Source organism: Triturus cristatus, chromosome 1_2 (genome assembly GCF_964204655.1).
Source record: "Triturus cristatus chromosome 1_2, aTriCri1.1, whole genome shotgun sequence".
NCBI lineage: Eukaryota > Metazoa > Chordata > Amphibia > Caudata > Salamandridae > Triturus > Triturus cristatus.
This window is the reverse complement of record NC_140580.1, coordinates 1,050,739,635-1,050,762,448: the sequence shown is the minus strand read 5'-3', so window position 1 is coordinate 1,050,762,448 and position 22,814 is coordinate 1,050,739,635. Positions and strand designations below refer to the sequence as shown.

The following is a 22,814-nucleotide window of genomic DNA, read 5'->3' as shown; positions in this document are numbered from 1 at the left end:
TGCTAAGAACTTATCCAAAATTCCTTCCAAAAGTCATTTCAGATTTTCACATCAATCAGACGATTTCCTTACCAACCTTCTTTCAGCATCCTTCCTCTCCAGCTTAAATAATTCTCCATTCCCTTGCCGTAAGACGAGTCTTAAGGTTTTATCTGGACAAAACATAAGACTTAATTAGTTCAGACCAGCTGTTTATAAATTACAGCCCTGTCTGTACAGGTCTAGCCACTTCCAAACTATCCGTATCCCAATGGATAGTACCTTTTATAATTTTATGTTACCAAAAAGCCAGTAAGACTTTACCTGCTAAACCTAAGGCTCATTCTACAAGGTGCAAAGCGGCTACTGCCGATTTGATGAGAAATGTCCCTGTAGCTGAAATTTGCAAAGCAGCTACATGGAGATCTTTTCACATGTTTACCAAACACTGTTGTTTGGACGCGGATACTAGAACAGATGCTAAAGTACGATCGGCTCCGCAGAGAATTTTATTTGCTTGATTGTTTGGTCGCTCCTCTGTCTTTTGCACCTCTCTTGGTGTGGATAGGCTTGCTGCTCTATTCTGTCCTTATCACTATCAATGGAGATTCCCTGGAGAAGGAATGGTTTCTTACCTATAATCCCAGTTCTCTCACAGGGGAATCTCCACTGATTTCATAAGCAAACCTCCTGCCTCCTTGGTGGAGAGAACAGAGGTGATAATTGTACGTTTCTATCACTGCCACATCTCGTAAAAAAGAACTGAAGCAACTGCCACCTGCTGGACATGATGGGATACTGGTGGTCTCTGGGTCCTTAAAGGCACAGATGCAATTTTTACGCTCACCAAATGACAGTTTATAGGGCTACACTGTCCTGCAATCCTTCATCTTTCTACTTTTACAAAAAGGGTTTGTGAAAGAGATGTAAGCTGCTTTTACAAAGTATTGGCTTTAAATATACATATATGTTGGTTTTGTGACCCTTTGTAAAGTACAATCTAAAGATTTTGGCCATTGTAACCTTTCTTATAGGCTGCGTATTGTTTTGTAGGTCTCGCCTAGCGACGCAGCTCGAAAGCGGTGTCGCTGCGAGATCTATTGTTGTCGACTTGCTTTGGAAGGGAGACAGGACCTGTGCACGTTCAGGAAGGACTGCAATTATGAACGCGCCTGTGAACACGCGCCAGCTTACACCATGAGGCGTTAGTCAACTTGCAGGGCAGAAGATCTGCACGTGTACAGCTGGCGCCGCGTTAATGAGCTCCCTGCTTTGACAACTCCCAGGAGAAGAAATAGGCGGGTGTCTCACTGGCGCCATGTGGGCTTCCTTAATTAACAAAGACAGGAGAAATACAGGCTAGCTTTAACGGTGCACTGTTGTAATACGCCTCCTTTCTCTTTTTTTTTTTTTTTTAGTTTTACTTAACAGTTATGACGCTTTACCGTCTACTGCTCCCTTGTTGAACAAATCAATAATTTGGAGATATGCATCCAACAGCTTATGCACACATGTTGTGTTTTTGCTTATAAACATACTTTTTAATACAATTTACTTGTACGCGTTTTTTGGTGCATACTGTTATTGTGTGCTCTGCTCACTGGGAACGTGTACGGCTGGTTTAAATAGGCGGACACGTGCACAGAGACCACGACTGATCGAGCTTCCTGCAGCAAGGGGACCAATAGTTCATTTTCTGTGATTTCGAAGATACCAAGTTTTGCCAAAGCGCAATAACTTTGCGTCAAAATAAACTATTTAGATTTATGCACATCACGTTGCAGTTTTCAACCCGATAACTAAGCAGTTGACAGGCTTATCTACCACCGCTTATCGCTGCTTAAAATCATCCCCCAGGGGCAGAAAGAAAACAATATCCTGCGGAATGCTGGGGAGGAGGCAGGGCTGACCCTGCTCCCTGAAGGCACAGTCCACAATGCCGCAGATCACAGGCAGTTATGGGGGAGGGACAAATGGTTGTAAGAAGGCTGAGGGACAATTTGGCCCGAAAACCGTTTGAGTTCCTACCCATGCCAGGCGCACCTAACCTTCCCTCCCCATGGTGCTGGGGTACTCACAGGGATCTCTGCCATGACCAGCATAATCTCTTCCATCAACTCGTCTTCTTCCTTCATAGCCGCTCCCACGGGTGCAGGCGCTCACACGCCCCACCAGCAGGGATTCCGTGGGCGGGGCTTGAGGGAGGGAGGAGCGGCCGCACGCCGGGACTCACGCGATTCTTGTGATGTGGCGTTTGGGGTCCGAGCAGCTGGCACGGTAGAGGACGCGCACCCTTCCTAAAATGCCCCACTTGCTGGGATGGGGACGGAACCGCTGTACACACACCCCCGGCCCGAGCGGTTGAAATCCCTGCCCTCAGTACCGGATCCGCGGGAAGGCAGAGGGGGGTCTGCTGCGTCACAGACAAACCAACTGCACAATGTGCTGACACAGGGAGGGGGTAACCCAACTAATGCCCGCGTACAGCAACAGCATCGACGGGCTGGTTGACGGTTGGTGACCGGGGATAGCTTATTGGAGGCGCAAAGCTTCTAATGAGAGGAAGATAGTGTGCTACAGGGGTCCAGCCACTTTACTTAACCTGGCTCTAGAGGGCGCGTGCAGGTGTGGTTCTTCGCTTGCTAGCTCTTACGTTGCTCTGTGACCACCCTCTCCCCCGGGAATGCTAGCTAACCTTCGATTAATGAGGGGATATGTGACTGTATTCGGGGGATATTAGATACTTCGAGTACTGGGAAGAGAAATAATATGTATTTGGGTTTTCTATTTGAAGAGGACGTTAGCACGTTTCACAGGGAGTATCTGGACTTATTATATTTACATAGTTCAAGCAAGGAAAAGAAGTAGATGCATATGAGTTGACTGTCTGTGCTTTAACACGTCTTTCTGTTATGTAGACTGCTTTGATACAGATGTAGTGATTATACTGTGGTTTTCAATCTTAAACACTATTGAAGAACCGGAAGAGGTGTTAATCCTTTAATCCTTTAAGGAGTTTGTTGCTCCACAACTGGACTTGGTCAATATGGAAATTTAATATAAAAAAACACCTCAGAATTGGACGTAAAGCACATCAGGATTCGCAGTGAAGACTGAAAATAATTAAAATGGAAACCATGAAGGTTTATTAAAAGTGTAAAGGCATTGCAGAAAGATCAAGCATTTACAATGCAATAGGTCTCGCGTTTACGTGAGTTTGAGCTATTCACATTGCAAATAACAATGCCTTTTATTTTTGTTTTAGTTTTTAAAACCTAAATAAAAGGCATTGTCATTTACAATGCCAATAGCTTAAACTCGAGACCTATTGCATTGCAAATGCTTGTCTCTTAAGTGTTTTCTACAGGCCTTCCTGAAGAAAGGCGAACATCTACACTTACGAAGATATACTATTGAAAAGTGCTCCAGGATCCCTGCATGTGTGTGGGACAAATCGGAGCTTATGACTTCAATGCAGATTCCCCTGAGAGAGAACTGGGATTACAGGTAAGAAACCATTCCTTATAGAAGGTCCTTGTTAGTCATGATTTGTAGAGGGCTTTAAAAAAATGGTTTTCACAGAGGTTCCTGTTTTTTACGTGCATAGAAAGAAGTTATGAAATTTCATAAAGAGTTATGAAATGTCCTCATGAAAAACAGCTTATCTGCTGACTGATCTATCATCCAAACCAGTTCGTGAGATTCATATTGCATAGACTGTTGAGTTTGTTACTGTGTTCTTTAGGGACTTGGCGGTTGTGAGAGTTTAGCCCTAAGTTTTTGCCTCTCTGTTTTGCACATCAGACTTGTTTAAGCTCTTCGATCCATCCCAGAACTATAAAATGCAATAGGTCGCTCCTTCATAATGTAGAGTGAACATAACACCAACTAAGGATAAACGCTATGTGAGACGAGGAAGGCACACTGTCATTTTTTGGGAATGTTCCTTTATCAGAGATCTGATAAGAAGCATACTTGTCATTTTTAACTACTTAGATTATGGTGCTAGAATTTATGTGCATGTGGATCCGGCATTCTTGAAAACGCAATAAGAGCTTGTTTCCTTATATGTCCCTGTATTTTAGTGGAGATAATGTTGTGTTATCAATTCTATTTGAAGATTTTGACTAATGTTTGCTTGAGAAGAAATGGTTACCTGCCATTCATAAGTTTCATGGATGGTATTCTCCCTAACTTAACAGGCAACTCTGCCTTCCTCTTCATAAATCATATGCAAAGGATCGACATGTGAGCTTATCATTAATTGAACTGGATTTCACGGTATGAGCATTCTAGATGTCCTTTGTCCTAGATGTCCTTTATCATGGTCAGTGGTCCCTGGTGAAAGGGCTTTACTTCAGTGAAAATAGGTCTTCTTGCTATGTTATCCTTTTTTTTTTTTGGCCACTTGTGTTGAATGGCAGTCTTGGACTGTGTATTTAATTTTAAGATTACTCATTGATACTGTGATTTAGAGAAAGAAGCAATCTCTATCTTTTTTACAGTATGAGACTTGCTGTGTCATTTAAACCTGCTTTTGTTTCCGCTGTTTCTCAGCCTTTTGTCAGTGATAATAGGGTATCCATCCTTAAAACATCTTCCAGTGAGGCCCGTTATTCTGATCACAGAAACAGCAATTCCAAATGATGAGTTTTGCTCCAGGATTCATGCTGGATAACTGTCAGTAAATGTTGGCAGTGAGACTATGGATTGAGGTAATCTCTGACCAAGTATTTCACTCTCCTCCGTGTACTCTTTTTACAGCGTTGCCGTATTCCTCATGATGAGATAAAGCATATGAGGCTGCTTGTATTTGCCTTTGTCGCAGCAGCAGTTTCTTCTTTATGGATGAGGTCTGTAATATAGAGCTCTTTTTTGGAGGGGGTTTATAATTCTAGGTTACTTACTCATTTTATGGGCCCACTGCAGTCCTTACTCCTCCTTTCAGGTTTCTAGATGAGAAGCTGTTACAAACAATTCTGAAAAAGAATAAAGCACCCAAGCATTGACAGTAATACTATAAACTTTGATAAAAAGGCTAGATTTGAAGATGAGAAGCCTAGTCATCTCTGATAAATGTAGAATTTGCGTGGTGAATTTGAAAGTGCTTACCTAAAACTTTAGCTCCCACTTAAAGAGGTAGATAAAATGGGAGATGTTCTTGCCACAATGATACAGGTGTTAGGTATTTTTGACCTATAAGTTAATAACCAGTGCAAGATCACCATCCTTTTTCCTTTGGGAAACCTGGATGTTTGTTTCATAAGGACCTTGCTTTCCAACATTTAAACTTGACTTCTTCCAATATAAGTGTTTGAGAGAAGCAATAAGCGAATCATCAAAATCACTCTGCAAACATAAATGGCTTTGATTTTTCTAACATGAATGATGAACATCATTCTTCTCCTTTATCTTGCTACTCTGTTGGATCCTATGAAGTTGTCTTAGCTAGTATTTGGACTGTCACAAAGTCCTGATTTATTGTTCTTCTGTCCAATCTAACAGGTGTTTTATTTGATGAGTGTACATGTCTGTGCTATTAGTAAGCATATTGTCAATGTGATTTGAATATTGTTTCATCCATGTTGACAAACTCTTGTTATCTTTTAAATTAATTTGATAGTGTCAACTGTGTTCCTGGATGCCAGTCCCTCTTCTAGACAAACAAGTGAACCACAGTTTCTTTCTATTTCAGAGCCCTACGTGGTCTTCCAAAGTGATGGTGGTCCTTTGATCCCACCCGTCCTTAATTCGAAAGGTAATTTCAAGATACTTTTCACATCCTTCTTCCCTAGATTTCACGTCAACCTTTTGAGGAAATATGTCACAACCTCAATGTAAAAAGACCTTTTAGATCCTTCATAAACCCCATAAGAACTTTAGTTGGTCCCGGCCTGCCACTATACGCTTTCCCTTCTGTCGTGGCAATGCTTCCGAACAAGGAAGCATTTGTGGATTCTGTCATTCACTGATGAGCATCATATCAGTTGAATGGCATAGAAGGCCTTTTTATCTGAAGGCATTTTATATTCTTTCTATTTGAGACAAAATATGACTTTTCAGCAGAACGTGGCAATCAAACTGATCTGCAATAAACCCACATAGTTTGCTTCATGTGCATTCTATAAGCATTATTCTCTTGTTACCATTACCGGAGGAGATGTGGAGGTTGGCCAAGATGTGTGTAACCAATGAGCGTAAGTCCGGACATTGGGTTATGCCGTAACGTATTCTTATTTCTCTTGTTCTTTGTAACCTGTTGACAGAATTTCCTAATATGAATGTGTATGATGTCAGGGCAAATATATTTACTCACCATATTAGCTCTAGTTTCCTAGCTCATTTGGACTTCATATTTCCAATAGTTTGTAAAGCAGTTGACCCACATTATTCTTGTAACTAGCTATGCAATATTAAGGTACAAAAATGATAGCCAGGATGGGGGCAGTTGTGTTGACAACTTGTCCTGTCAGTTTTTTGAACCTCAAAGTTTCATTCATCATGCAGAATGTGGTCCCCAAGTGTTAATTTGGTTTAGAGTTAGTCCTACAAGAAAGTTACTTAATATGGTTAATGGCGTCCACTGATGTGACATAATGCTCATCTGCATTCCTACCTCCCAGATAGAAGGCTTTTGTAAATACTGTTGAGGAAATAATTTCGCTTTGTTTAATTATGAAGCATACTTAATAATTCTCTTGCATGTACAATTTATTGATGAGACTATTTTAATTACACTAGGGTAAAATATGTACAGGTAGTCCTCGCTACAAGGACTGACCCTACTAATGTGAAGCCCCACACTTTTTTGCATAATTTTCCTACAGATTAAATTTGATGACATTTCATTGTTGGCCGACAACTGTGATCTGCTTTCAGAGTCAATTTTCTTATTGGTCAACTGAGTAATGTATTTTTATTCTTCTACTTTTTAGATATATTTTCCTCATTTAAATGTGTATTTTACTTCTAATCTGAATCTAAGAATATATGTTTTTCTATGGAAAAGAGATTGAAAGCAAGCATAATTTTATTTATTAGTTTATTTATTTTGGTTTGTAAGCTAGCTCAGAATGTTTTTCAATTTTAAGGATAAGATTCTGTTAGGGCTGCAACCTGCACTTTTTATTTACAAACAGAATTCTTCTTTTGCGTTTGGGCTGCATTTTCAACCGCATTTTAAGTAAAAAAGCCTGAAGCTCACCTGAGTCTGTTACTCTTTTCAAATATAATTATCTGTTAAAGGCATGTGAGCTGTAGATCACATGCTTTGCATACTCCTGCCTTCTAGTGTTGGGTCCGTATGTTTGCAAGTTGTTTTTCTTCGAGGAAGTCTTTCCAGTTACGAGGTAAGGTGACTCCTCCTTTCTGTGATAGTGCGTATGGGCATCGACTCCATTGTTCGATTGTTTTTTTCTGCCATGGGGTTCAGACGTGTATTGCTGCTTTCCAGTTTGAAACTGTTCCTCGGTTACCCCTCGGTGCGCAATCCACTTATTCTCGACGGTACTGCTTTCGATCGGGTTTCCCATTCTTCGCGTATCGGTTTATAAAACTCTTTGCGATCAGGAAATTCGTGGAAGCGTGTCGTTCCACCTCTCAGTCGATGGATCGGACTCCATTTAAAGTCTGTCCCAGGTGCCATGCAAAGTTTCTGTGCACCGACTCGCATGAAGTGTGCAACTTGTACTTATCCCCATAGCACAACGAACAGGACTGTGACGCTTGTAGATCTTTCCGATCGAAGAAAACGCTCTGTGACAGTCAGGCTCGACGTCACAAACTGCAAAGTCAAAACTTCGGCTCCATTCCGAACCTCTTCGGAGAAGATTCTGAACAAGAGACTTACGACACACTAGGAGCCGAGGAAGAAGTAGAACCGGAGGAGCTTGTTTCCGTCTCAGAATCCAGCTCTGATATGGATGAAGAGGTTCGGCAAGATCAGCGTATCGCGAGTACCGAACCTCCCTTGCCCCAAAGTCCAAGTCAGCCCAAGAAAAAGGCTACGGCCCCCACCTCCGCCTTTGGGCCAAGGTCGACACCGAGAAAATTTTCTCGATCTCCCCACCTTCCGGCTCGGCACTGAAACACACACAAAAGCCTTTCGGCTCGGGATCGAGTCTGCCACACTCGGGCACCGAGCCAAAACCTTCAGCCTCAAAACCAAAACCAGTCTTGGAGCCTGCTCCTTCAACACCAAAATCAAAAGCTTCTTCGAATCCGAAAGCTTCGGCACCGAAAACACCGCCACCAAAAATCTTGCCACAAAAATGCTCCTTTACCGCAACAGGAGCCCCGAATTAACGTCCCGCATTCGAAACAGACCCAAAACAGAACTGTTTATTAACCCTAAAACTGGACATATTTCTACCAAATTGCAACTTAAACGCAAACCGGAGCCAGAGGACACTTATCACATTCCTCTTAAAAAGAAGCATGTTGGGACTAACCCTTCTCCTCCTCCTCTATCACCTCTTTCCCCACTAAACAAAAATTTACTGATAACGCCTACTAATTTACGACAAAGACCAACACCTGATGATCAGGATGATGGTGATGGGGAAGATGATACTATGTCCGCAGACCCCTGGACAGATTACAATACTGATTCACCCACAGATAATGATCCTGACCTTTATCCTACGAAGCCTTCTCCACCAGATAATAATGTAGGCTATATAGAGCTATTAAATAGGGCTGCTGAGTATCATGGGGTTCAATTACATAAGGAAACACTAGAGGAGGACTTTCTCTTTCAGACCCTTAGTACTTCACAAAGATCAAGGTACACACTCCCGATGCTCAAAGGTATGTTGAGACATGCGGACAACATATTTACAGGCCCGGTTCCTGCACACATTCTCACCCCTAGTATAGATAAATATAAACCTGCACCATCAGATCCAGCTTTCATTAAAGGCCAATTACCATTGAATTCTTTAGTGGTTTCTAATGCCGTAAACGGGCAAACTCAAAAACGCCAGGGAATGCCCCCCTCCAGACAAAGAATCTAATCTTATAGACGCTTCTGGGAAAGAAGTAGCCGCCCAAGCAGCAAATCACTGGCGTATTGCTAATACCCAGGCCCTTCTAGCAAGGTACGACAGAGCGCACTGGGACAAAATAGAGCAATTGCTCCAATTTCTACCAGAGGAACATAAAGCCCAAGACTTGATACAAGAAGGGAAGCTCATCTCTAATTCATCCATTAGGTGTGCTTTAGATGCCACTGACACTGCAGCTAGGGCCATTAATACCAGTGTTTTATTAAGAAGACATGCCTAGTTAAGAATTTCCGGGTTTAAACCCTAAGTCCAAGCTTCCATTCTGAACACACCGTTCGACAAACATCTCCTCTTTGGTCCCGTTGTAGACACCTCCTTAGAGAAAATGAAAAAGGACACAGACGTTGCAAAATCTATGGGATCCCTGGAGTCCCCATCCAGACGGGGTTCCTTCCGTCGCTCCTTCTATCGTGGGGGGTCAAAAAGTATCTCGTCAGACACTGCCTCTACACCATACAGAGGCAACAATCAGTCCACCTCTTTAGAGGAGGGTACAGAGGCAAACACGGGAAGGGTAGGGGTGAAGGTTCCACAACACGTACCTCCCCTTCACCTAACAAACAGTGACTTGCCTCCACTACCCCCTCCACCCCCCCCCTCCAATCTTTTAACACCTGTCTGGGGACATCTTTCACAATTCCTCCCTGTCTAGCAATCAGTAACTGCAGACAAATTGGTGCTAGGATTTATCCAATCTGGTGCTTACCAACAATCCTCCAAACATTCCCCCATGTTCACACAAAATGTCACCCATGCATCTACACCTCCTCAAAAAAGAGGTTCACTCTCTCCTACTAAAGGGAGCCATAGAGCTCATACCGCTACAATATCAAGAGTCGGTGTGTACTTCCTATATTTTCTAATACCCAAAAAGGACGGCTCTCTCAGACCCATACTAAACCTCAGAGAACTAAATCATTACATACAATCAGATCATTTTCACATGGTGACACTTCAACAAGTGCTCCCACTTATACAGCAAGGCAACTTTGTCTACTCTAGACTTAAAGGACGCATATTTCCATATTCCAATACATCCCGCTCATCACAAATATCTCAGATTTGCTTTAGCAGGGCAGCATTACCAGTTCAAAGTGCTTCCATTTGGAGTCACCACAGATCCCAGAGTATTCACCAAATGCCTAGCAGTAGCTCAACTGCAAAGACAATACATTCATGTCTTCCTGTACTTGGACGACTGGCTCAAAGCCAGCCCTTACCCAAAGTGTCTCCAGAACACTCAGATAATACTCCAGTTACTGCATAGACTGGGGTTTACAGTAAATGTGTTAAAATCTCGTCTCCAACCTTACAACACAAAAACCTATCTGGTAGCCACTTTAGATACTCAAAAACCTCTATCTTGACCCATTGCAGCAAGAATTTGCAATATTCAGGCTCTAATTGCTCAGTTTCAGCCCAACCACTCACTACCAGCTCAAGTGTACATGCAACTGCTGGGAATGATGGCGTTTTGCATCATGATTGTTCCTCATGCAAGGCTTCACATGCATCCCCTTCAACAATGCTTAGCGAGTCAGTGGAACCAGGTGCAGGGTCAATGAACTGATCCAGTGTTGGTTAATGGCTGCACCCATCGCTCTCTGCAGAGGAGGAACCCACAAAATCTGTCCAATGGGTGGCCCTTCATTAACCCTCATCCACAGACAGGGCCAACAGCAGACGCGTCGCTCACTGGTTGGAGAGCTCTTCTCCAATATCACACAATTCAAGGCTTGTGGAGTCAAAAGCAAATACATCTCCATCTAAATTACCTAGAGCTGCAATCTAGTGCTCAAAGCCTTTCAAATTCACCTTGTAGGCAAATCGGTCCTAGTCCGCACCAACAACATGACAGCCATGTACTTTATACAAAAACAGGGGGGGGACACACTCTCTACAACTGTCACTACTAGCACAAGCCATTTGGAAGTGGGCCATACACCACCGAATTTATCTCCTAGCAGAACACCTTCCAGGAGTAAAAAATCAAATTGCCGACCTTCTCAGCAGACAAAAGCAACACATCCACGAGTGGGAACGTCACCCTCAAGTTCTCCTCCCTTACTTTCAATATTGGGGTTTTCCCCAAATAGATGGATTCACCACACACAAATGCAAAATGCCTAAGCATCGTCTCCAGGTATCCACACCCATTCATCCGAAGGTAATGCACTATGGATGAACTGGTCAGGGATATTTACCTACGCTTTTCCGCCTCTCCCACTCCTTCCACTAGTAGTTCGGAAGCTCTGACAAACATACCTCACACTAATCCTAGTAGCTCCCACATGGGCCCGTCAACCTTGGTTCACAACCCTGTTGGAGCAATCAGTAGTTCCACATCAAAAGCTGCTTCCCACATCCAGTCTCCTCACTCAGAGCTATTGAGAAATAAGACATCCAAATCCCAAAGAACTCAACTTAGCAATCTGGCTCCTGAAGTCAGAGAGTTTGGTTATCTGAATCTTCCACCAGACTGTATGAACATCATAAAAGAGACGGGAAGACCTACGACAAGAGCTTGTTATGCAGCTAAATGGAAATGATTTGTTCTATATTCTAATAATAACAATATCAATACTTTGGATGCTTCCGTACAAAACATCATCTCTTTTTTACTACACTTGCAGCAGTCAAGATTAGCGCACACATCCATCCACTACAAAATAGACAGCACTTGTATCCGTTTAGAGTACCAGTTATCAAAGCCTTTATGGATGGATTAAAAAGGGTAATACCACCAAGACTTCCACCTGCCCCAGAGTGGAAACTTAATATAGTCCTTACGCAATTAATGGGTCCACCTTTTGAACCAATGCATAAATGTGAACTGCAATTTCCTTCATGGAAAGTCGCTTTCCTCGTTGCAATTACCTCACTGAGGGGAGTAGGTGAGCTACAGGCACTAACCATAGAATAACCTTTTTTCCAGCTTCACAAAGACAAAGTGGTTCTTCGTACTAACCCTAAATTTCTACCTAAAGTAGTATCTGGCTTTCACATCAATCAATCGGTTGAGTTACCTGTGTTTTCTTCAACCAGATTCAGTGGCAGAACGAGCTCTACACACCTTAGATGTTAGAAGAACTTTGCTATATTACATATAAAGAACGAAACCATTTCGTAAAACAAAATTTTGTTGCTTTTTCTCCAACACACAAAGGCAATCCTATATCTAAATCGGGTATTGCTAGATGAATTGTCAAATGTATTCAGACATCTTATGCAAAAGCAAAAATAACTTTACCAACACCCCCTAGAGCGCATTCAACTCACAAATTAGGGGCCACTATGGCTTTCTTAGGCAACATTCCCAAAGCAAACATCTGTAAAGCTGCAACATGGGCTACACCGCACACATTCACCAAGCACTAATTTGTAGATATGTTAGCGAGGCAGCAAGCTAATATAGGCCAGGCAGTACTTAGAACACGCTTTCAAACAACTGCAACAGCTACAGGTTAGCCACCGCTTTGGGAGAATATTGCTGTATAGTCGATGCAAAGCATGTGATCTACAGCTCACATGCTTCGAACGGAAAATGTTACTTACCCAATAAGCATCTGTTCTTGGCATGTAGAGCTGTAGATTCACATGCACCCAACTGCCTCCCCGGGCACCTATACCTGTTGCAGTTTCTTACTTGCATAGATACGCATGGACATCTTTATTCTACACTTACTAACTCCATTCTCACCCTCTGCGGGAATATAATCGAACAATGGACTCGATACCCATGCGCACTATTACCGAAAGGGGGAGTCACCTTGCCTCGTGACTGAAAAGACTTCTTTGAAGAGAAACAACTTTCAATCATCTGGACCCAACACTAGATGGCTGGCGTATGCAAAGCCTGTGAATCTACAGGTTTACATTCCAAGAACAGATGCTTACTGGGTAAGTAACATTTTCCTTTAGAGGCTTGTTTTGGGTTTGTCCGAATAGATTAAAAAGTGTATGTTTGGGAACTGTATGTAGCTGTGTTTTTCCAATTTATGTGATTTTTAAACTGCTCAGGAAATTCAAACCACATTCTACCATATTTCACTGCATTGTGAAGTTTGCATTGAAAATCATTCTGTTAATTGTTTAGGACATTGAATGGGGCTTAAGCACGATTTTGACCATAAAGTTTTATACTGTTTTGAAATAAAACAATCTGCTACTGGGCTTTATCTGCTTTGCAAGGTAGACAATCCTTAAGAAATACAACATAAATGTCCCTGCGCTCATATAATTTCCAGCTACACAATCTTTGAATACCAACATTAATGCTTGTCTGTTTTGGATTGAATAATCATTCCTCAACAGTCGTGCACCATGTACAGAATATTGCACATGTTGAAAGTCAGTACAACATAATTAAAATTGATTTACTTGTATTTAACATCCATATATTTGACCTTGTGTAGTAGTGTCATCTCTATGTAGCTATCTAATCACAGGACATAAGGTCCCTCTTGTATTTGTTTAACATATTGCCGACTTCAAATGGTTTTGCAGCTCTTATGCCCATTTTTCACTTAATCAAGGATGTTCGTCTTAAATGTGATGCAAACTTGTGATAAAATGTTTGGCTTTGAGGTAAATATTGATTTACCTTTGTAATATGTTGCATGTTGGGAAATTCCATTTCTTGATCATTTGGTACTGTTAAATACCTCCTGTTGCTGCTTTGTGATTTCTAACTGGATTTATAGTTTACAAGCTAAATGGGCGCCTTTTCCAATGATCACAGAAGTTTGTGAGGCCACAAGAACGTCATAATATGTAATTGAATAGAAGTTAATCTTTCCAGATATCAGTTAAGTAGAACACCAAAAATTAAGAAAATGATATGCATCTCCAGTATCTGCTTTATTTTCCCTTATTAGTCAACTCTAAAAATACACGGTCCATCTATGTCAGCATTTAGTTTAGTCTGGAAAAATTTGAAAAGTAATTCCAGTGTCAATTGGGTTGATAAATTTACCCACATTTACTGCGGCTCAGATTAATGAAAACAATCAGTACCCGTTTATAGCAAATGTTTTTGAAGTAGATATATATCTGATAGAGACTACTAGCTGCAGATTCCTTACCTTTTGAATTTCCCTGGGCATCAGATTGGATTCAGAAGCAGTTTCATGAGCAGTATCCCTGTGCGCCGGTCGAGGCGTCGATCGGTTTCGTGTCCGTCATGGTACGTGCCAGAAATGACGTTGCGGTACATACAACGGTGCCACCGAGGCTCGCTGACATCCGTTCTTTTCTTTCCATGCCAGCCAGCGCTGATCATGACACGAGCTACTCCTCTGTAGTTTGTTGAAAGACTTTTTTCTACATTTTTGTCAACTATTTTTGAGGTTTACCTCCTGGTGTGTGAAGGAATGTCTTTGCGCAAATCTGGTTTTAAGCCCTGCAGTACCTGTAACCAACCTATGTTGGTGACAGATCCACACATTGTTTGTCTGTGGTGTCTGGAGCGCGACGGCGACACCAAGGCGTGTTCCGGTTGCCAGGCCATGGATCCGAAGGGTTTGAGGGAACAGTCCCTGAAACTGTTAGTGGCCCGGCATGCGACTCTGCGCAAGTCGAGAACCCAGTCAAGCGGAAGGTCCCAGGATCGTTCCCGGAGCCCAAAGTCCTCCTCGTCCCATTCGAAGCCCTTGGGACACTAAGGTAGGAGGCACAAAAAGAAGAGGAGAAGTCGAAGTGCTCTTTGACTTCTCATCCATTAGATGACGAGAAGGAGCTTTAGCATTCGAGGTCTCACTCCCCAGAACCTGCATCTCGGCCAACTCTGTGTCTCCCCGAATGTCTGAAGGCTGGAGTGACCCCCGCCCAATTGAAAAATTACTATGGGGCCTTGCGCCTCATATTTGGGCAGCCCCACCTCGTTGATGCGCTTTCGGGCCCCGCGAGGTCAGAAGGGACCCCATCTGGTTCCGCCTCGGAGGCTCTGGCCCTGGCTCCAGTGGGGCTTCAGGGGTCTATCTCTGGATCCAGACCGATGCCGGTCATGCCATCTCGACCTTCCCCAGTATCGGTCCTGATGCTCCTGGCAGCGCCACCCCATTGTCTTCCCCAACATGGAGCCAGAGGTGGGTCGCCTGATGCCAGTAGGAGCCTTGCCTTCTAGATCAGAGCCTGAGTCTTATTTTTATAGGGCAGGACTCGGAGTAGATTGGCAGGGGTCACTGGACCTTTTAGAATACCAGCCCAATGAGGAAGAACAGATTGTAGACTGGTGTGAGGATCTAGGCAAGGTCAGCGGATATGTCTCCAGATGCTGGTCGGCTTTCTCCCCCAACCGTGGCTACGGAGGAGGCAGCTTCTAATGCAATGGTGGTGCAGAGGGCATCTGAGGTCCCTCACCTTTAGCTACCCATGGTGACCGTCAAGACTAATCTCTTGACAGATGTGCTGCATCCAGGAGTCTCCACATCAGAATTCTTACTCTCACCAATGATGTCCTCCCTGACGTCCTGTTGGGTATCTGGTCCAAACCAACCACAGGGGCTCCTGTGAATAGGAGGATTGCACGCTGCTATCGCCACTCTCCTGGGGACCTAAAATTCCACATGCAACACCCTACCCCTGAGAGCTTGGTGGTCCAAGTCTCCACCGCCCAAGGTGCATTGCCTACCTCTCCACTGGATAGTGAATCCAAGAGACTGAACTAATTCGGGAGGAAGGTGTTCTCTTTTGCAAGCCTGGCATTGGGGTCCGTGAAAACCCTTGTGGGATATGGCTGCGTAAGGGGCTTCTAGCCACACCAATTCCCGTCCAGCCACTGTGCCGTGCAGGCTCCCCAGCCTCTGCGTGGCCGAGGGTGCAGCCAGCAGTCTGGTTAGTCCACCCCTCTGCCCCCTACCTGTTCCACCCCTCCCCCCAGCTGCAGCAGCCTCAAAACCCTCCTAGTCTGCCCCTTTACCACTATGGGCACCCAGTTGTCGGCACGATTCGCCATCACGTGCCCCCTCTTGCAGTCCATAACATTGGATTGGAGGGCTTTGCAAATTGTCCGAAGGGGCTACTCACTTTGATACTACCCCTCCCCCATTCTACCATCCATCTAACCACTGTCTGATGGAGGACCATCTGTCATTTCTCCATGAAGAGGTCTCAGCTTTCTTGGCCAAGGGAGCCATAGAAAGGGTTTTGTGTCAGAAGTAGCCTGTGGTGGTTGTTTCTGCTACTTTCTGTTTCCCAAAAAGGACAAGGGCCTTTGCTGTATCCTTGATCTCCACACTCTCAACCTCTTCATAAAAAAGGTGCAATTCAAAATTCTCATGTTAGCTCAGGTCCTTTCTGCCCTGGATCCAGGAGACTTTCCCATCCTGCCTGCCCACCAGCACTGTCTGTGGTTTACGGTAGGCCACAAGCACTTTCATTTTACTGTTTCCTTTTGTCCTAACCAGCGACCCACGGTGTTCACCAAGGTTATGGCTGTGGTTGCAGCTCATCTGCAGAGGTCAGGGTTGCCAGTCTTCCCCTACCTTAACAAGTGGCTGCTGAAGGCAGGGTCGCCCCAGGCTCTCATCTCCCACCTCCAGACTACGGCGAGCCTCCTGCACTTGCTGGGGTTCAATATCAACATGCTCAAGTCACATCTGACTCCCTCTCAGACGCTCCCTTTCATGAGAGCTGTTCTGGGCACACTCCCGTTCTGGGCTTATCCTCCTGAGCAGTGAGTACAGGATATTCAGGCTATGAAACCAATATTTCAGCCTCTATCCTGGGTTTTGGTGAGCCTGACTCTGTATATGCTGGGCCTCATGCTCTCCTGCATCCTGCTAGTGACTCATGCCCGATGGCATATGTATACTCTGCAGCAAGACCTGAAGTTCTAGTGGGCACAGTTTTAGGGTAATCTCTCCGGTCTGATCCAGATCTAGGAGGGAACTGTGAACGATATGCAGTGGGGCTCACAGACCGCGATTGGGTCAGAGGCAGATACCTCTCCCTTCCCCAACCAGACCTCACAGTAGTGACAAATGCGTCACTCCTGGGTTGGGGCAGCCGTCTGGAAGAGGTGGAGATCAGAGGACTCTGATCTCAGGCGGAATCCGAAATCCTCATCAACATTCTGGAACTCTGGGCGATCAAGCTGGCATTGAAAGCCTTTCTACCCTCCATCAAGGGAAGGCTGGTACACATGTTCATGGACAACACCACTGTCGTGTGGTACTGCTACAAACAGGGCAGGTGGGGTCGCGGACCCTTTGTCAAGCGGCTGTGCGCCTCAGGATATCACTGGAACTCCAGGGCATTTCTCTGGGTGTTCAACATCTAGCAGGTTTTCTGAACACAAGGTGGACGAACTCAGCCAAAAATGCCTAGCAGATCGTGAATGGCATCTCCATTCGAAGGTGGTGCATGGTCTCTTTCAGCAGTGGGGAGAGCCTTGGTTAGATCTGTTTACCACTGCCAAGAACGTGCAATGTCAGCAGTTTTACATGCTGGAGTTTTCAAGGCAGCACTCGCTCTGAGACTTGTTTTGTTTCATGGTGCCCAGGCCTCCTGTATGCCTTTCCGCCTCACCACACCAACCCATAGCTCTCAAGAAGATCAAGAACGACCGGGCCCAAGTCATCTTCGTGGCTCCAGACTAGGCACGGAGAGTCTGGTATCCCGAGCATCTGAGCATAGCCATAGATCCTCCGATCAGGCTGCCCCTTGAGGAGGATCTTGTGTCGCAGCAGCATGGAAGGGTTCTCCACCCATACCTGTCCACTCTCCATCTTCTTGTGTGGAGATTGAGCGGCGACAGTTTATAGCTTTTGACCTCCTTCGCAAAGCCTGTAATGTCAGCCAGACATCCCTCCACCAAGACTGTATGTCTGCTGTTGAAAAAAATGTGTGCCGTTGTGTGCAGCAAAATCTTTTGATTCCCCTTTCTGCCTCTTTCTGAGATTCTGCTTTTCATTCCTTCTCTTTCCCAGCAGAGCTCTGAACTGGGCACCCTTAAGGGCTATCTCTCTGCTATTTTTGCTTTCATCCGGTTGCCTGATCAACCCTCTTTGTTCAAGTACCCTATTGTATGAAGGCTCCTCAAGGTTATTACTCATCTCTTCCCTCCTTCACCATTCATTATGCCTCAATGGGACCTTAACTTGGTTTTAACTTTTCTGATGTGCGCTCCTTTTGAGCTTCTACATAATTATCCCCTTGGGCTTCTCACCTTGAAAACAGCCTTCTTTGTGGTAGTTACACCTGCCCGCAGAGTAAGTGAGCTGAAGGCCTTATCATTTAAGCTGCCTTACCACTCAGTCTACCCTGACAAAGTGGTGCTTCTCACAAGAGCCTCCTTTGTGCCAAAGTGGTCACTTCTTTTCATGTAGGCCAATCTATCACATTGCCTGCATGTTATGGTCTGCCACATCCCTCTAAAGAGGAGGAGTGACTCCACCGTCTAGACTCAAAAAGAGCGTTTTCATTCTCCCTTGACCGCACATGAGAATTCTGGGTGGACGACCAACTCTTTGTGGGGTATGCTGGTGCAAAGATAGGCTGAGCAGTGCAGAAGTGGACCGTCTCCAGATCCGGGTTGCGCTCTGCATCACAATCTGCTACGCACTGCCAAAAGCAGCATTCTGAAGGCTTGCTGGATCATTCCACCACTGCTATAGTTCCGATCCTGGATATTTGCCAGGCAGCAGCATGGGCTTCCTTGTACACGTTCACTAAACATTACTGTCTGGATAGTCCGTTCCGCAAGGATGGGCACTTTGCCCGTTCTGCCCTGGAGGATTTTCTAGTTCGCAATTAGTTTGCAAACCCTCTGGGGATGATATTGCTTGGGTATCTATTCAAAATGAAGCTGCAGCTAGAAGTCTCTGTCAGATGAACAAGCTGTTTACCTTTGGTAACTCCTTATCTGGTAGAGACGATATCTAGCCACTCGCCCATCCTCCCCGCCCTGCGAATGGATTCCTAGGGGCAGGGATGAATCCTTTCAGGGCCCTACTTTTGACACACCAGTGGTCAGTGTTCTTCTGGTCTCTGCCTTTCTGGTGTGGAAAGTCATGAAAGGTAACTGATGTAAGCGCTCCTGGGTGGCGCCTATATAGGTATCGTAGTGTAATTTCTGGCATGGATGATGCCGACGACGAAAAAGGAGCCGATCAACACCATCTATCGGTGCGCAGGGGTACTGCTCACGAAAACTCTTCACGATTCTTTCTGGCACCTGGGGAAATTCCAAAGGCAAGGAATCTACAGCTAGAAATAGTCTCTACCAGATAAGGCGTTCCTGAAGGTAAGTAACTTGTTCTTTAGAGATTGGTGCAAAAAAAAAAAAATCATGTTATATTTACTGCACTTCAAAAGTCTGACCCCCATATCTTTGATTTATATTAAGAATCATGTCAACAACAATGGCCTTTTGCAGCACCATGCTGTTAAATGGGCAGCATAATCTCTCTTGTCTGTATGCTGATAACATTTTATTGACTAATCTGGAAAGACTAACACTGACTTTGTTGAAAACACTGAACTGATTTTATTGGATATTTAATCATATTTAGAGCCATTTCCGTTTCTTCTCTCTGTAGGTATACCCAAGAGAATGGTTCTGTTACCAGTTATGAAATTCCCAACATATCCTGTTCCCCACTATTCATTCTATTAACTAATGGCAGAAGCTGTTTCATTTTGAACCAGACACCACAGTACAGAATGTTAGAAGAACAAGGCCTTTTATCCTGTTTTCTTTAAGCACATACTTGAGAAAAATCATTTGTAAAGAGCATCTTTTCCTAATATGATTTTAATAAAATGGAAGTTAGTTATCTAAAACTTGAAAAAATGTACTGTGAAATGTTACCTCATTCTCAGAGTATAACTTATACCAGCCTTCTGTTATATGGAAGAACTAGAAGTTACAAACTTACATTTTAAATGAAGTATCAGAGTCTGTAAAATTTAAAGTAAATTTGTGAAGGATGTATAGAGTATAAAGCACTGATCACAAATAAAATGTTTTGTCCTAAAACAGAGTACTGCCTGGTTTATAGCAGATAACATTGTTAAAGAAAGTTTTTACTTTCCCGGAGTGCTATATAATTCATACGGCAAACGGAGAAGACATCTACATTCTATTTTTCACTGAAGAGGAGCTTTTCACAAACACACCTTTTCGTTTTTCATGTTGCTCTTTTGAAATAAGATTGGGAATGTCCCTGTTTACTAGAACGCATAGGAGTGTTTTTATAAATGGAAGTTAGTCATAAGCTGCCTAAATGCAGATAGATTCTGTTTCAACCTAGAACTTAAAAAACGAAGTTTGACACGACTGTGTAGACTATTTGAGTGCAATACTTAGAAATGCCAGACGTGCTTGCTTTGTAAATGACTTTTGCTGCAAAGATGAGTCTCACCCATCCGTACAGACCCAATAAAATACAATGCTACACTGCACGTTGATCTACTTTATTTAATGAATATACATGGAATTGGATATGGCTAGAGTTCCAAGTGTTAAATAAGTGTTTTCTGAACATCAGAATCCTTAACTGTTCAATGATTTTCATAGCTTCCTAATTATCTAACAAATGCACTATTTTATTTGTTCAATTTCAACAGTACATGTAAGCAAGATTTAGTTTTCTTTTATCTCCATTAAATTAAACCTCCGTCCACAATCAAGGTTTTAGTTAGCTTTTCTATTTTCCTTTCATTACAAAAGTTACTTAGCTACTCCTAATATTTCAAAAATATAAAGCAAATGTTCTTGTGGCCTTTTTCACTTTGTAAAATGCTGTGTGCTTATCTTAGACTTACCTATTCAGTATTTTGCAGAAAATTAGCTTTTATTGAGCATAGTTATCCCTTATTGTAATACTAAAAGAATCTGAAGCAGCAACAAGGTCCCCATGGAAACCTGCCATTTACTTGTTCTTGTTGAGTGCTGCTGTGAAATAGTGTCGAATTTCAGCCATAGGTCAGCATTGGTTTTATATTTGTTAGTCGGTACAAGAAATCCTAATGGAAATAAGTGTGTTTGTCCATCGTATATTGCGTTCCTATTATCATGTGTTAAATGTGTGCCTATCCAAATGGAGATGTGCATTGTTCTATTAAAGTCTGCAGCCTTTGTCAAGGCTGAACTATCCAATATTCCACCTACATGTTTTCATACTTTCCGGAGGTGGTCCAAGTGGTTATAATTCATTAGCCAGTCTCCTAATTTGATTGGCTAAGTATATAGCAGAGCCTGTCCTCTGTGGCTTCATACATTAACAAAAAATCCTGCGCAAATTGGTTCAATTGGTGCAATTAACAATGTGGGCTCAAAAGAGGCTTTGGATTTAAATAACAGATAGTTGTGACAAAGGTTCAATACTGACTGCTTATCGAACTCTTCAGAGCAGCTGTATGTTTCTTTTCTTGACTGCAGCTTCTGTTATTTGTTTCTTTCTGAGCACTAATATGGTAAATATTTTAACAATGTCATATCGTAATTTTTATTACGTGTGTTCACCTCCACAAAATTATTTGTCCGTAATTCATTTTGTTTATTGTGCTGCTTGAAATATAATTTAATACCTTCCACGCTTGTAGAAACTCCATTCTCGAGTGCCAAGCATTGTGTGTGTTATAAATAAGTAGTTTATAACACGGGTCATGGGAACGGTGATTTCTGGAGCAGTGAGCTAAGGTAATGTTATCCTCAACCTACACCTGGAAACAGTGATGGACCATTTTGATGGAGTATATTTGCTGTGTTCTTGAGATGAACAATACAGTGTTGTGTGCATTTTCAGTCTCAACCATTTAAGTCAGTCTTCATTTTGTGGTGGTGTTACTTGTAATAAAACTTTGTGTATTGGCAAGATGTTTCCGTTTGCCATCAGCTAACTTTTGCTTTGTAATCGCAGAAACATACTGCTGAATAATTCAATTGTTTTGCTGGCCTGTGGATGAAAGAAAGCCATCACTGACAAGAAAGAGCATGACCAATATAGCCAATGTTTGTAATAATTATTGAACTGTTGCTTGGAAGCGAGCAATCAAGCATTTTGAGAATAGATTGTTTTTGTTGTTTCAAGTACAAGTAACTCACATTCATATTGCTCAGTAGTATTAATTAAATCATTCATAATTGTGATTCCCCATAAGCTGCTTGCAACATGATGGCAATCACTAGAAAGTATTTGAGTGTATATTTACCAATGGCTATTTCCTTTGTTTTCTATACGGTTTCTGATGTTGTTGTCTGTTCAATTCACAATTAACTGCAAATTTGACTGTTATTTTTTCTTCAGAATTATCCAATTTTCATTAATTTGTGCTTGTAACCGGTATTGAGTATGTGTTTTCCATAGTCCAGGCTGGCCATTTGCAATCAACATTTCGTTTACAAGTTAAAGACTGGAGAAATAGGAGATGAGGTAAAACTTATCACATGAAATTTAAATTAACATTCTGTTTTACTGCTAAACCATACTTTAACTTTGCATACTTTCTTTTTAAAATATTTTTTATTTCAAGATACATTTTTTAAAGGTTTTACATGATTAAAGCACAGGTACAGTACAGATATAAAGAGGAAACAAAAAGCAAGTTTCTCTGGGGTATCATAAAAGGCAGTTCAAATCAATACTATAATTTTCGGGTGTAAAAACAGCATGTTCTGTAGATAGTGTGTGTAGTTGTAGACAGTATGTTGTAACGATGTGGGTTTTTAGTGTTCTTTGTATGAAGGATTACGAGGAACAGATTGGTAGGTGGCAATCAAAAGTAGGTCAACCCGGTTGAACGTATGGTCTATGATGGGATGGA

General features: G+C 42.9%; 1 protein-coding gene across 7 annotated transcripts in view; it reads left to right on the top strand.

Moving 5' to 3' along the window:
• STRBP (spermatid perinuclear RNA binding protein) overlaps positions 1-20,025 on the top strand; it is a 605,440-nt gene extending 585,415 nt beyond the window's left edge. For 4 of the 7 annotated variants that reach the window (XM_085612449.1, XM_085612484.1, XM_085612439.1 and 1 more), the window contains 2 exons: positions 5,675-5,737; positions 19,586-20,025. In XM_085612449.1, the coding sequence (XP_085468575.1) occupies positions 5,675-5,737; positions 19,586-19,662 (140 nt within the window). In that variant the 3' untranslated portion in view covers positions 19,663-20,025. The remainder of the gene's footprint in view (positions 1-5,674; positions 5,738-19,585) is intronic. The other 3 variants (XM_085612470.1, XM_085612476.1, XM_085612493.1) reach the window with 1 other exon arrangement.
• The last annotated feature ends 2,789 nt before the right edge of the window (positions 20,026-22,814 follow it).